General features: G+C 42.5%; 1 protein-coding gene across 4 annotated transcripts in view; it reads right to left on the reverse strand.

Annotated features, from left to right (window-relative positions):
* Window positions 1-13,472, reverse strand: part of CREB3L2 (cAMP responsive element binding protein 3 like 2) — a 74,462-nt gene that overhangs the window by 28,886 nt on the left and 32,104 nt on the right. For all 4 annotated transcript variants that reach the window (XM_015866650.2, XM_015866641.2, XM_085521412.1 and 1 more), the window contains one exon: window positions 9,032-9,248. In XM_015866650.2, the coding sequence (XP_015722136.2) occupies window positions 9,032-9,248 (217 nt within the window). The remainder of the gene's footprint in view (window positions 1-9,031; window positions 9,249-13,472) is intronic.

Below are 13,472 nucleotides of genomic sequence, written 5' to 3' on the forward strand. Positions count from 1 at the left end.
TTCAGTTTCAAATCAAGCATCCAAAAAATCCAATTCATCACAGCAACCAAGTGTTTGTGGCACTTCAAACTATGATCTCCCATGTCCAAGAACAAGATTACATTTCTTTAGAAAGCTTCTATGGGCTGCTTTTGTCATTAGCCTGTCTCACTTTTCCTGTAGACTCATTTAGCACTTTCCACATTCCTTTAAAACAAACAAAATCCAAAATCCAAACAAAGTAGGAGCCTTACAACATGCCAAAGCAAGTTCAGTCAGTGACACAAAAAACTTGAAGCATGACCCTGCCTTTCCCAGCTGCACTCATCATGGGTCCTGCTTGGTGCCAGGTACAAGACTGGCAATATGTAAGAAAATGTGTATGTAACAAAGCAAGAGAGGAAGCTCAAAATAAGATGATTTCCCTCTGTGCTGTAAGTATAAGCACAGCACATGTATGTGCGAACTGCCCAAGTAGCACACAAACCCATTCTGTCCTTCAGCTTTATTTCAAAACCTCTAATGCTGTCCCTGGTTCAAACATCTGCTGCTAAGATGGACAATGATAGTCAGATCCACCACACATACTACAAGCAGATTCTCCCTTTTACACTTCCTCTCTCCACACTACAACACCCCAAAGGGAAAAGGCCATTCATCATTTTGCTCAATGAAAGCTGAAGGCCTTTAAAATCCATTATGAACACTGAGTCACACAGAAGAGCTTGGCTTTTGATGCATAATACACTCAAGTTTTTAATTTCTCTATGTGCTGCCCACCACGTACATTATGATGGTAGTCTGCAATAAAAATGGAGATCAGAGCTCCTCTAAGCATCATAAGCATCACAGCCAATGCAATAATCACTACATACTATTTAGACATAGATGAAAAACACATACAACCAAAAAAGGCTGTGTTTGTGCAGCAACAAAAACACCACCTCAACAGATTCTGAACTTTGTACTTTCAGCTGCCAATTTTTTCTGTGAAGGATCCTGTAATAGGAGGGGGAAGGAAAACAAAATAAAGTAACCCACATGTTTTGCTATGTTTATAGGTTCCGTTTCTATGAAAATCAGTCAAAACTCTCCCACAGAGCTCTCAGGTAGATGCCTGTTGCTGAAGGAAGAAGCCAGGTTTCTCCCTTCTCTTAAAACAGCAATTTGGATGCTGTGGATGCTGTGGTAACTTGGAGGACAGAACTATTTTTGCCCTCAGGTTTGTCTAAAGGGCTCTTAAGAATTTGTCAAAATATGGCAAGATTAATATGTACTACTTATACATTATATATAAATGCATATATATACATAGTTTATATATATACATAGATATATGCGCAAATATACATATTTTTGATCCTAGTCTCTTAACAACACCATGTGCCACCTTCTGGGATACTTGTATTTCTCTGTTGAGCTGCAATCCCTTACTTCTCCCTTTTTCCATAGAATACAATTGGAAAGCAGGGTAGTAAAAATGAAAAATAAGGCCAGAGGTGTTTACATCATCTATACAGTTTATTTCACACAGAAAGAGTTTCTAGCTGGCTTTGCTTTCCCCCTTTTGTTCAAATTTATTTACTTCCATCCAGCATTACACGTCACTTTGCAAAGATGAATTTTTCAATTTCACCCAATATACCAACTCATTTCCTGAGAAAAAGTAAATCATCTGCAGCATTGACTAAATTTCACCCTCGGTGATGGATGTACAGAAAAACAGCTAATGAAATAACTAAAAAGATCTCCCTTGCTCCCTACTTTCAATTCAGCACTGTTCACTACTGAAGAGTTTAACAGAGCTACTTTTTGCAAACACAGCCATATTGAATCAGTGACTTGCTCTGTACTTTTCAGGAAATGAAATTAAGAGATGCACTACACATTCCCACCCACATTCACCCAAGTGGCAAGAATGCAAATGCTCAGCAAAAAAAAAGTGATTTTGACCTCTTTTTTCCTGCAGTCAAAAGGAAGATGGCATCACTAAGCAAACAGAGTCATATGAAGTACGTACCACTGAACCTTATCTTCAACACGCACACACAAAAAAAGCATGCCACCATAACTACCATGCCAGATTGTAATCGCACAGAAAACAGATGCATATGCTGAATGTCATTTGAAACAAGCCTGCAGATAAGACACATGGAAGCACTTGAGGGTTATCCTTACACATATAAGCAGAACGAAGAGGCCGTCTGTATGTCCTCAAAGTTCACTGTCCAAGCAATATATAATACAGCTAGAATGCATTTATGTATGATAAGTAGGGTCTAAGACACTCTGAACCAGAGCTGGAGCCACGCTTGCAGCATGGGCCTGTATGTGCATTTCGGCTAACGTCTGCCCCTTGTCTGGACCCACCTCTAGGCAGGCTGACTGCTTCCTTGTTCTTCCTGTCTCCTGGCTCTCACAGCCCCTCAGCAGACACAATACCCTTTCACAGCACATGAAACAAGTGGGCCCCACCTCTTGTCAGTGGAGAGAGAGCCCACAGCCACCCCCACCCCTAGTAACGACACCAGATCCCTTGAAGCAGCCTCCACAAACACAACACTGTTTGAACAGCAAACAGTGGGGTCCTTTTTAAAGCACTGGGAAGGGGAAAAATAAATAAATAAAGGGGGAAAGATGAGGAGCAGTGATATGCAGTAATCCCAACACGTGGCAGAAGCAGTCTTCCCTTTAACAAAGAAGCAACAGCTAAACCTGCTCCTCCCCGTTCTTATTTATTATTTGTATGGGGAGAACAACGTTATTCTTATAGCATCATCCATTACATAAGTGGTAGTGAGATGCTGAAACTGGGCTGGCAAGCACTCCAATGCCAGTCACCAAATTGCTGTTCTACAGAGCTTTCACCACTCTGCAGATTTGCTCGTACCTCATAAACTATTCTGAGAATCAAACCCCACCATAGAAGAAGAGGAATTTAGGCCTCCAACCCTATCTAGTCTTGCTTCTCTCTTTTCCAAGCAAAGAACCCTTTGCTTTGAGATCAGCTTTATCCACATCAGTCTGTGCCTCTTGCCACTATGTCAGTTGATCATCCCCCCGTACTCAGCATTGATGAGGCCACACATTCAATTCTGTGTTTAGTTTTGGGCCTCTCACTACAGGAAAGACATTGAGGCACTGGAATCTGTCCAGGGAAGAGCAACAAAGCTGTCTGGAGCCCAAGTCTTATGGGGAGAGGCTGAGAGAACTGAGGTTGTTCAGTCTGGAGAAGAGGAGGCTCAGGGGAGACCTTATTGCTCTCTACAATGACCTGAAAGGAGATTGTGATGAGATAGGAGTTGGCCTCTTCCCCCACATAACAGAAATAGGATGAGAGGGAATGGCTTAAAGTCGCACTAGAGGATGTTTAGGTTGGATACTAGGAAACATTTCTTCTCAGAAAGAGTGGTGCTGTGCTGGCACAGGGTGCCCAGGGAGGTGGTGGCATTCAAAAACTGTGTGGATGCAGTACTGAAGGACGCAGAGAGTGGGCATGGTGAGGAGGGCTGATGGTTGGACTAGATGATCTTAGTGGTCTTTTCCAAACAATGATTCTGTAATTCTATGAAATATTCTCTTTTTCGCTATAGAAGATTCTGGTGGGTTTTTTTGAATATTATTCATAGAAGTACTATGTGCAGTTAAAACAGTACTCTCTCAGCCTTCTGAATTTTTCTTCCCACATGGATGCTCTGAAGGCATCCACATGAAGGCAGCAATCAGGCTTAAAGGCACGTGAAAAGGACTTAATAGTCCTAGTAAACCACTAAGTGAACATGAACTCCCAGTGCAACTGTATAGCTACAAGAGAATGAGATCTCTGGTTCCAGAAACAGCAGGACTGGAAGTGGGAAGAGTATTCCCCTAATATTCGTAATTTGTGAAACTGGCTCCTGTGGTTATTTTATGGAGAGTTTTGAAAAGGAACTGCATAGATTCCTTTGTTTAGAAAGGAAATGCAAGAATAGTTCAATGTCCAGAAGATAGCCTAATAGGACAGCACAGAAGTGCTGTTCGTTCAAACCGTATCCAAGCAGAACTCAAGAGAGAACTTAATCACAGCCCACAAACACCCGGGGAAAGAGGTTTCTGAGAACAGATGGTTCTCTGCTCCAGCAGGGAAAAGGCCATAAAGAGACCTGACGTGTGGAACTGGAAACTAAAGAAGGTCTGGCTGCAAGCACAGTTGTATGTTAAAACAGTAAGTATAAGTAATCACCAAAATGTCCACCTCTAAATCAGAACTGACCTTTTTCAGATGCACTGATGCAGAAGTTTTAAGGCTTGACTCAGAGTGAGCTACAGAGATTTCAGACCTCAGACACATTAAAGGTCAGAAACTTTTCCATACCTCAAAACTGCAGATGCTGATAAAGACTGACTGCTTCCCTCCCACGTAAGAAAGCTCAAATTCAAGTTACCATTGCCAAATGGCTTCCTCCCTACAAATAATTTAAAAATAAAAAAACACAAAAAAAAAAACCCACGTGCTTTTAAATAAAACCTATTATTCATAAAATAAATATGACAAGTTATACATATATATACATATATATCATGAGTGTATATGCACATAAAATGTATGAAGACCAACTTGAGCCTTGAGCCCGCAGGTGCCTCTATGCAAAAAGATAGCATATGACTTGGATTACTGCATGCAGACTCTATACATAAAGAAGTATTTCACATAAAGAAGTATTTCCCTGTACAAGGCGCTGTGTATGATAAGGACTGGATTTGTCATTGTGGAGCTATCTGCACTGGAGAAGTGGAAACAATTTTGTGGATTCCCTGTCTTCCCCTAAACCATGCAGGGAGATGGAGCTGAAGCTTAAAAGGAAACTTAGGCTTTAAAAGTACATTGAAGGAAAATATAACCTCAGCAATAATAATTTTAAAAGCTCGATAACAATACAGATTATATTCTGGGGCCGGCCTGAGTTTTCGTGCAAGCAAACATAAAACAGAAACATTCCATTTCTGCAGCAATCACTGTCAAACCTTTAGCCAAGGCAAGCTGCTTCAAATCCAAGAGCAGCTTCAAAGCATTCCTGGGAAGGAAAGCATGAACAGGAGGGCAGGTGAGGACCAAGAAAAGCCTCTGAAGCAAAGCCCCCGGGGGACTGGGAAAGGAAGGCACCCAGCCACCTGACCACAATTTCAAGAGAAAAACCATCCAAATGACTAGTTGGCTGTCCACCCTCTCACCTCTGTGAGGCTCACCATGTGAAAAACAAACATAAAATCCAAACACATGCCAACCTTGAGACACTGTCCACTTGCTGCAGTTGATCCCAGAGGATAAAAAGCCCCATGCAGCTGCTGCAGCCTCTGCTGTGTAGTTTTTTACCTACAGACCTCATGCATCCAAAACAAGGCACAGACGCTGTTACAAGAAGTTTGTGCCTACGACACACAAGGCAAGGGGTGAAAGGGAGGGGATGGACTGTACGCTTACAGCTCAGGTCACAGGGATGCAGCCTCCTTTCTTATGGCAAGACATGGATCCCTTCCCAGGCCAGGATCCTTATTCTCCAGCTCCAGCAAACACAGTCAGCCAGCTGTAAGCAAGCAGCCCAGACCTATAAACCTTTCTCAGATATCTCTAGTCTTAAAAGTTTATGCAAAATTAAATATAATAATAGATTCTTGGGACGGAAAAAAAGAAGTACATACCAGACATCTTGCACACATCTGCCTTAAAGTGGTTATACTTGTCAGTGCATTCATAAACTGAAGATTTAGGGACTGATGCTTTCAAAGTGTACGTTAGCAACAACCTGAAAGTGTTCAGCAAATGTCTTCCACATAAAGCTATGGAAATAATATGGAATATATAATATGGAAATAAAGCTATGGAAATACAGTGAAACTGGAATAAATAACTTGGGAAAAATTGGCACTGGGATCCTGGTCTTATGGATGTTCACATTCATTTTCACTTTGTAGTTAATAGGACTTCTCAAAAGAGCTGAACCCAGATCTGACATAGTTGCCTGGCTTTACACTTCCAGCACTGTTTTTGTTGTTGTTTTTAAACTCTTAAGCAAGATTTCCCAGCAGGACACTGCTCCAGCCACCCCAAGGTGCTGCTCCCACGGGAGCCCCGAGCCTTGGCTGGGCTGTGAACATACAGCCACCACTGCTATCTGCAATGCACCCATTGCCATGGAAACAAACTTCATATTTAAAGACTATTTTTAAAGTCAGGCAGGCGAGGACACCCTTTTGGACACCAGATCCATGTGGAACAAGACCAACTCAACCACCCATCACCCTCTGTGGGGACATCTTCTTCCAGTGAAGCTCCATCCCAGCCTAAGGCTAGACCAGCATGGTGCTCTGCAGCCACTTGCAGCTCTCAGGTGGTACCCAAGGGCTGAGCAGCAGATTGGCCTCACATAATTAAAATGCACTGAGTTAGAAGAGACACACTGTGAGCCAGCTGGCATCTAAATATACCCAAGCACATTGCACTTAAGAAGCTACCTTTGTGGAAAGGAGCTAGCAGCTCCAGGTCATGTTAACAGAACGCCTACTGGAATGACAACTTCAGTGAGGACCATAACTGGTGCCTTTTTCAAATACATATTACCTAGTCAGACAGGCTAAAGGCTCTAGCCCTAGAACACCTTCTCCTTCCTCCTGCAGTTCTCTCTCATCCTCTTTGTCTGCCCATAAGCTCGCACGGACAAGAATGGTTAGCACTGTTGCACACTCTGGGGAACAAGCCACCAGTGCTCACTGCTAGGACAATCACAAAAGGTCTAAAAAGAGACTTGTAAGAAGGAATACCACATTCTTGACTTCAACAACAGCAAGAGTTCGGCAGCCTGCCCAGTAGGGCAGTTATTTGGAAAAGGTGACTTTTTTGTCTATTCTTTACACTAGCCCCTTTGCCAAGGGAACTGGGGTTCACCAGTATTGCCAAGAGCATTATCTTCCTCCACCATCTACCAGTGCAGACGGTCTCAATCTTCAGCACTAAGTCCTTCAGTACTGCCACCTGCAAAATCTCCCCCTCTCACAGAGTCAAGAGAGGTTGTTAGAGTGATTCCAGGGTAAAGATTAAATAAAATCCCAAACACCAGGAACAACTCCTCCACCTCCTCCTCCTCTCTTACGAAACACTGCAGAATGAGCAGAAGATGAAATGCTTTCCATTCATTTTCTATTTTTAAACTCACTTGTTAACATTTCTTGGCTTTTTAAAATATCATTTGACCAGAGCTCTACTAATTACCCAGTAGTCTCAGCAGTATGAATTTCTTAAGGATTTTTCCCCAAAGGAGACTCCCCTCACTTTTGGTCTAGTTTGGAGCTTCTCTCTATTAACTTCTAGGGAAGTTTGCTTCATAAAGTTCCTTGTGCTTGTTCTCTTGCCACAGTAAAAGTATCCATCATCTCCTCTGCACATTGATTTAAAGATATTCACATAAAACATTTTGGAAATATAGAAAGGCAAGGCTTTATACAGATGATGTTTCCAAATGATCTCTAAAAGCCTTGTCACTTCACAAAGCCTTCTCTCAGGTTTTATGTATTGTCCTTAGTGAAACGCAGCTACATTTGTGAAATCTCTAAGAGGCCATACCTTGTTTAAAGAGAGGGCTTTGGACTACAAAACTGTCAGCATATGAAAACTGATGATCTTGGTGGATCTTCTTAACCAACTTAGCTTGTTAATGCTTAGACCTAAGTACTAATCTCTCCCTTTTATTACAAAGTGGTTTAGTACTCCACTGCATTTCACCGTGAAGCTAATGCTGAACACACAAACATTATTAGGAGTGAAAGTCTGTCTAGTAGTTGCCAGGTATTCATGGCCCTGCTCCTCCATTAGCATTGAACTCCCCTTCTTGCTAGTAGGCATTTACACACCAGAACAAACAGGTTGGATTCTGTCCTCCCACCATTCCTGCATTTCCCTTTTTTTCCTCCAGATGTTTATAACTGCTGAATTAAACATAGCAGCAAAAAAAAAAACGTTGTTGATGTTCTTCGTATCCTGTGCACCATTTCTCACTTCTTTTCTTAGAAGTTAATAATAATAATAATAATAATAATAATAATAATAATAATAATAATGGAAACAGGACTTCACAAGACAAGTTTAAAGAACAATACACATGAAGTTTCATTCCTATACACACATTTTAAAAACACAAATAAAAGGAGCTGATTTTCATTTTGGGATGCTAGAAAGTTCCATTACTGAAAATAACTATGGTTTTAAGAGGTTTTTTCCTTTGCTCTCTTTTTAATAAACCTGAAGTGACGTAGGTTGAAAGGCATCTCAAGAGATCAGCCTCTTGCTCAAAGCACAGGCAGCTCAGGTAGGATTGCTCAGGGCCTTTTCTTCCTCAGCTTTGAATACCTCCATAGACGATGACATCATGGCCCCTGGAACTTGTTCAAGTGTTTGACACGCTCACAGTGAAAAAGGTTTTCTTAACTTCCAAGTGGAATTTCCCTTCCTGCAACCTGTATCATTACTTGTGCTATCACTGTGCATCTCTGAGAGGAGTCCAGATCTGCCTCCTCTGCATCTGTGCATCAGAGAGCTGCAGACCACAATAAGACCTCCCCTCTGCTTCTTCTCCTGAAGACTGAAACTCCATCGCACCCTTTCCTTACACATTACGTTATATAGGACCCAAACATCAGGGTGGTCTTCATTTGACTCATTTGGTTTATCAGTCTCCGTTTATCAGCAACCAAAGATTCAGATACATGGAAACAAGTGTATTTCTGGACCTTCTCCCATTTCTTTTGGAGGAACGCTTAGTTTTAATGCAATACAGTGCAAAGTTAGTAATTTCTGCTGAGCACAATTTCCCTCTCTATGGACCAATTCTTGATTCACAGTGCCTGCAGACTAAAATCAAACAAATCCCACCTGTAACTTCATTGTAGGTATATCAATTAGCACAAAAGATTCACATGCACCTTTAGTGCACCACTACCCCACCAGGAACATTACTCCATCATCATGGCAAGCAAAGAAAGACAAGCAGATAAACACTGATTTTGTACACAGCCGTATTACCTTCATTAAAGTTGTCATCAGTCGAGATGCGGGTCAGTGGCGACTGGGGCCGGGAATCCCCACACAAGGAGTAGCTGTGCTCTGCCTGGATGAGTGGCGCTGGGGATGCTGGAGACAGTTCTACCTCCATCACTTCATTCTTCTCAGACAAGAAGGGATCATTCAAGAGCTGGCCTAAGACATCTGGTGAGAATTCATCCAGGAACTCTGTGAAGTGCTGTGAAGATATAAAGGGAAAAAGTCTGTCTCCTTGCCTGTCAACAACAGTACAGTACTGAGCAGAACAGTCCCAGTATCTGCAGCAGGCACCCATGCCAGTCAGCAGCAGGAGCAACCAGCCCTGCTCCAGTCAAAACAGAAGAATTTATAATTAACTCACAGTGAAAACAGAAAATAGAAGGACAGCAGCCATGCCCTGAGGCAGCCTCCTTTCTTTCCCTACAGGTACTCCCTACACACCCTACAGGATTTATTGTTACCATGTGCCATGTGTGAAATAGAACACGTGTGGTCACTGAAGCACAGAGAAGAGAAAGGAAACAACTCAGACTCATATCGTCTGCCACCACATATGACAATTCTGGCTGCACAGAACATACACCACACTCCAGCAAAAAAAGTCCATATGTCCCCAGGCAATTAATTTGCTATACAGTGGAATTCCTGGGTGATTTATACATCTACTCCAGACACAGCATTCCAGCCACATTCAGCTTCTAGGCCATACAGCTGGAGCTCCTGGCAGCCACTGCTAATTAGCACTTTACCTATTACACTAGCAATGCATTCTATGACTGCATGCACTAGGATAACTTTGTGCTTGTTTCTTATTCAAAACAAGCACAAAACAAATCTCCCAATTACTTCCTAGAGACCCCAGTGCAGTTCCCAGCAATATCCAAAGACTCTGCAGCTCTTCTTGCTTTCATTTCAAGTATCAGAAGACTACAGAAGAAACTGTCCTGCAAGAAACCATTCCTCCTTGTTTTATACACAGAGAAATCTATTTTGGTACAAAAATATTTGTGCAATGAATAGTAACGAGCTTTTCTAAACAATCAGGCATTATCTACCATCTCATATAGGAGTCTTTGTCAACTGGGGCCTGGTCCTACAAAAGTCTAAGTCTGCTCGGTTTGCTCTGTTTTTGCAAGCAGCATTCATCTTGGCCCTTCATCTCTCTCTCTCCTGCAGAAACAAACACTGAAATTCAAGATCTGGCTCCCTGTAGGTTAAAATAAGAATCAAACTAGTCCATAGTGTATGATTCCACAAGAGAAGCAGTGTGCTTACACTCCTAGCATGCCCTTTACACCACAGCAACACTTGTGGTCTCAAAGCCTGGTGCTAGAATATGCTGAGCTCAGGTGGCTCTCATAGAGCACGCCAAGCAGTCAACAAGACTCTTCCAAATGTTCACCGGTACTAACTGGGACTTCTTCCAAAATTCATAAGCCTTCAGTCAATTCTGACAGGCACTAAAGAAAATATTTACTAAACAGAAGGCAGAAAATGGAGGAACACAGTTAACTATTAACTAGTTACGGGCAACAAGGCTTTTGAAGGGCTTGGAAAATCAACCCTATGAGGAAAGGCTAAGGAAGCTGGGGCTTTTTAGTCTGGGGAAAAGGAGGCTGAGGGGAGACCTTATTGCTCTCTTATAGTATCTGAAAGGTACTTACAGTGAGAGTGGGGCAAGTCTCTTCTCACTGGTGACAAGTGACAGGACGAGGGGAAACGGCCTCAAGTTGCACCAAGGTAAGTTTAGGTTGGACGTTAGGAAATACTTCTTTATAGAAAGGGTAGTTAAGCACTGGAATAGGCTCCCCAGGGAGGTGGTTGAGTCGCCATCCCTGGATGTGTTTAAAAGCCATTTGGATGTGGTGCTCAAGGATATGATTTAGCAGAAGGTTGTTAGATTTAGGGTACTATGGTTAGGTTAGGCTATGGTTGGACTTGATGATCTTCAAGGTCTTTTCCAACCTGGGTAATTCTATGATTCTATGCTCAAACAGCAGGCTAGCTAAAATAAAGCCTTTACAAATGGCAAAATGGATTTGTAGTTTCATATTAACTTGCTGTGAACAATAAAACTAAACTAACACTGAAATAACTCAGCAACGGGGTCATGACCACCTTAGAAAACCTTGTTTAGTTTCAGTACACAAGGACTCAGAGCTAGAGCTGCTTCCCGTCTGCTAAATGTATAAACCACACTTCCCTATTAACGTAAGCTACAACATGACTGCTTCAGTATTTGTACACTGGTTTCAAGACACAGCTGAAGACAAAATGACCGTGGGCTATTTGGCTATCTTTAGTAAATTCGCAGAAAGATTTCTGCATGATACTGCTTCAATATGGAAGAAATTTGTATCAATTGCTATGTAAATCACTTTAAGCAAATGGAAGATTACTTTTCTTTTGAATGGGGAATTTGCCTAAAACCACTTCAGGAAAAAGCAGCGAAGGAAATAAACATACAGCTTCCCAAGCCCAGACAGAAAGAGGGCTTTGGGGCAGGGAAGGGAGTCCAACTTGTTCCTCAACATCCGTGCTTTCTGTTTTACTGTTGCATCCGCAAAGCTGACAAGCAGCAAGCTGCATGGAAGAAATAGACGTGCTTTGATAACAGAACCTTCTTACAACAAATAAATGCTCTATCTATTCTTAAAATGGTTCTCTAATTTTGTTGCTGTGTTTTTGTCTTATTTTTGAAGTCTGCGGCATAACTTTGAACACAGAAGTCCTAAAGGAATGTGGCAGGCCAGATCACACAGCTGCTGGTCTCCACTAAGAGATACAGAGTTAGGGTCTGGACTTCTCAATGATTAGAAAAATACTGCTCAAGATACAGCAATATTTTGTATGTTACACACCTCTCTACCACAGTGAAAACATGAAGCTTCCCTTAAGGAAGCAGCAGTCTCACTGAAAGCAAATCCATTTGATTAAAGGTTTCAAAAAGGCATTTGAGCAGCAGCTACAGCTTTCAGGGAGCAGTTGAGACATCAGCCTCCTCACAGTTCCCACCTACACTTAAACTGCTCCTCTCTGCCTTCTCAAGACACATCCTCCATCCCTCCCACCATTTCCGCACACACCACAGTGGTCAGCAGCCACTTCCAGAGCAGAACATCCACAGAACAGCTCTCCATGCTGATACTGCAGCAATCACCTCTGCACTCCAGAGGAGGAAAGGGCAAATTAGGGAGGAAGCTGAGAAGACTGACAGAAACTTAATATCTATTTAGAAAGAAATTCTTTGTCTTTGGCTTTCAGTTTGGCATCTTTCCCCAACAGTTTATCTTTAAACCCAGGGAGGTGGTGGTGTCACCGTCCCTGGAGGTGTTTAAGAACCATGTGGCTGTGGCACTGAGGGACGTGATCTAGGCCATCATAGGCATGGGTTGATGGTTGGCCTAGATGATCTTATTGGTCTTCCCAACCTTAATGATTCTATGATTCTAGACCCTCACACCCCACTGCCAGTGACAGCACTAGTTACAGACATGTCTGTAAAAGGGCTGATCTTGAATTAAACTGTTCACTTTACAAAAATGTGTTTAGTTGGGATTTTAATCTCTGTAAAAAGCCATTAGGACAGATACAACCTTCTCTTCCCCTTCTCCCAGAACACTTTACAAACAAGCAAAACACCAGGGCTCATGTTTGCAGGGGGAGAGCTGCAGCTCCACGGAGTTTCACTGCCAATCTGTTGGGACATTTGCTCCTGCTTATAAGCCAGGTGCTTTAGGGGAACACAAAACACCTACAGATATCATCCCCGTGGTAAGCAAACAGAGGAGGGCTCCTGCATCCGGGTGCGTGGTGGATTTTGGATGGCTTTTAGCAAGTCGTATTTGGCCACAGCCCAAGTGAGCCACAGGCTGCAGCTCTCACAGCATCTGACTGTTCATGCCAGACAAAGCCCCTTTTCTCCAGCTCTGCCTACAGGAAAAGTTTTTTTCTTCTCTGCTCAAATGGACAGCTCTGAAGTGAAACAGAGACTCAGGTTTGGTTCCTTCCGTGGGAGTGCTGACTTCTCCAGCTTGAAGTCAGACCAGCAAGTGTTAGTTATCTCAAGATGTCATGTCATCTGGACTAAGACTGAAACAGAAAACTGGCTTTCAAAGGACTCACTAAAAAAAGGAATGACATTGAGAGCCCTAAATGATACTCCATAATTGCAATATTACATAAGTGGCTTGCTTTGCTGAGCCTGTAAAACACACTACACCCACTAGGAGGCCTCTGCACTTCCTACAGGGTAAAATCAAAGCCCACCTTTCAGGAATCCCAGAGCATGCTGGCCTACATGCACCATTCCAGAGTGCACCCCAGGCGTGAATTTGTCCTCATCTCTGGTTTCCTCTCTCACTGTAAGTTAACAGGGAGAAGAGAGAATTGTTTTTTTCACTGGCTGTCTTGTGGTTTGTAT

This window comes from Coturnix japonica, chromosome 1 (genome assembly GCF_054131305.1).
Source record: "Coturnix japonica strain WE chromosome 1, WE-NBRP24, whole genome shotgun sequence".
NCBI classification, from domain to species: domain Eukaryota; kingdom Metazoa; phylum Chordata; class Aves; order Galliformes; family Phasianidae; genus Coturnix; species Coturnix japonica.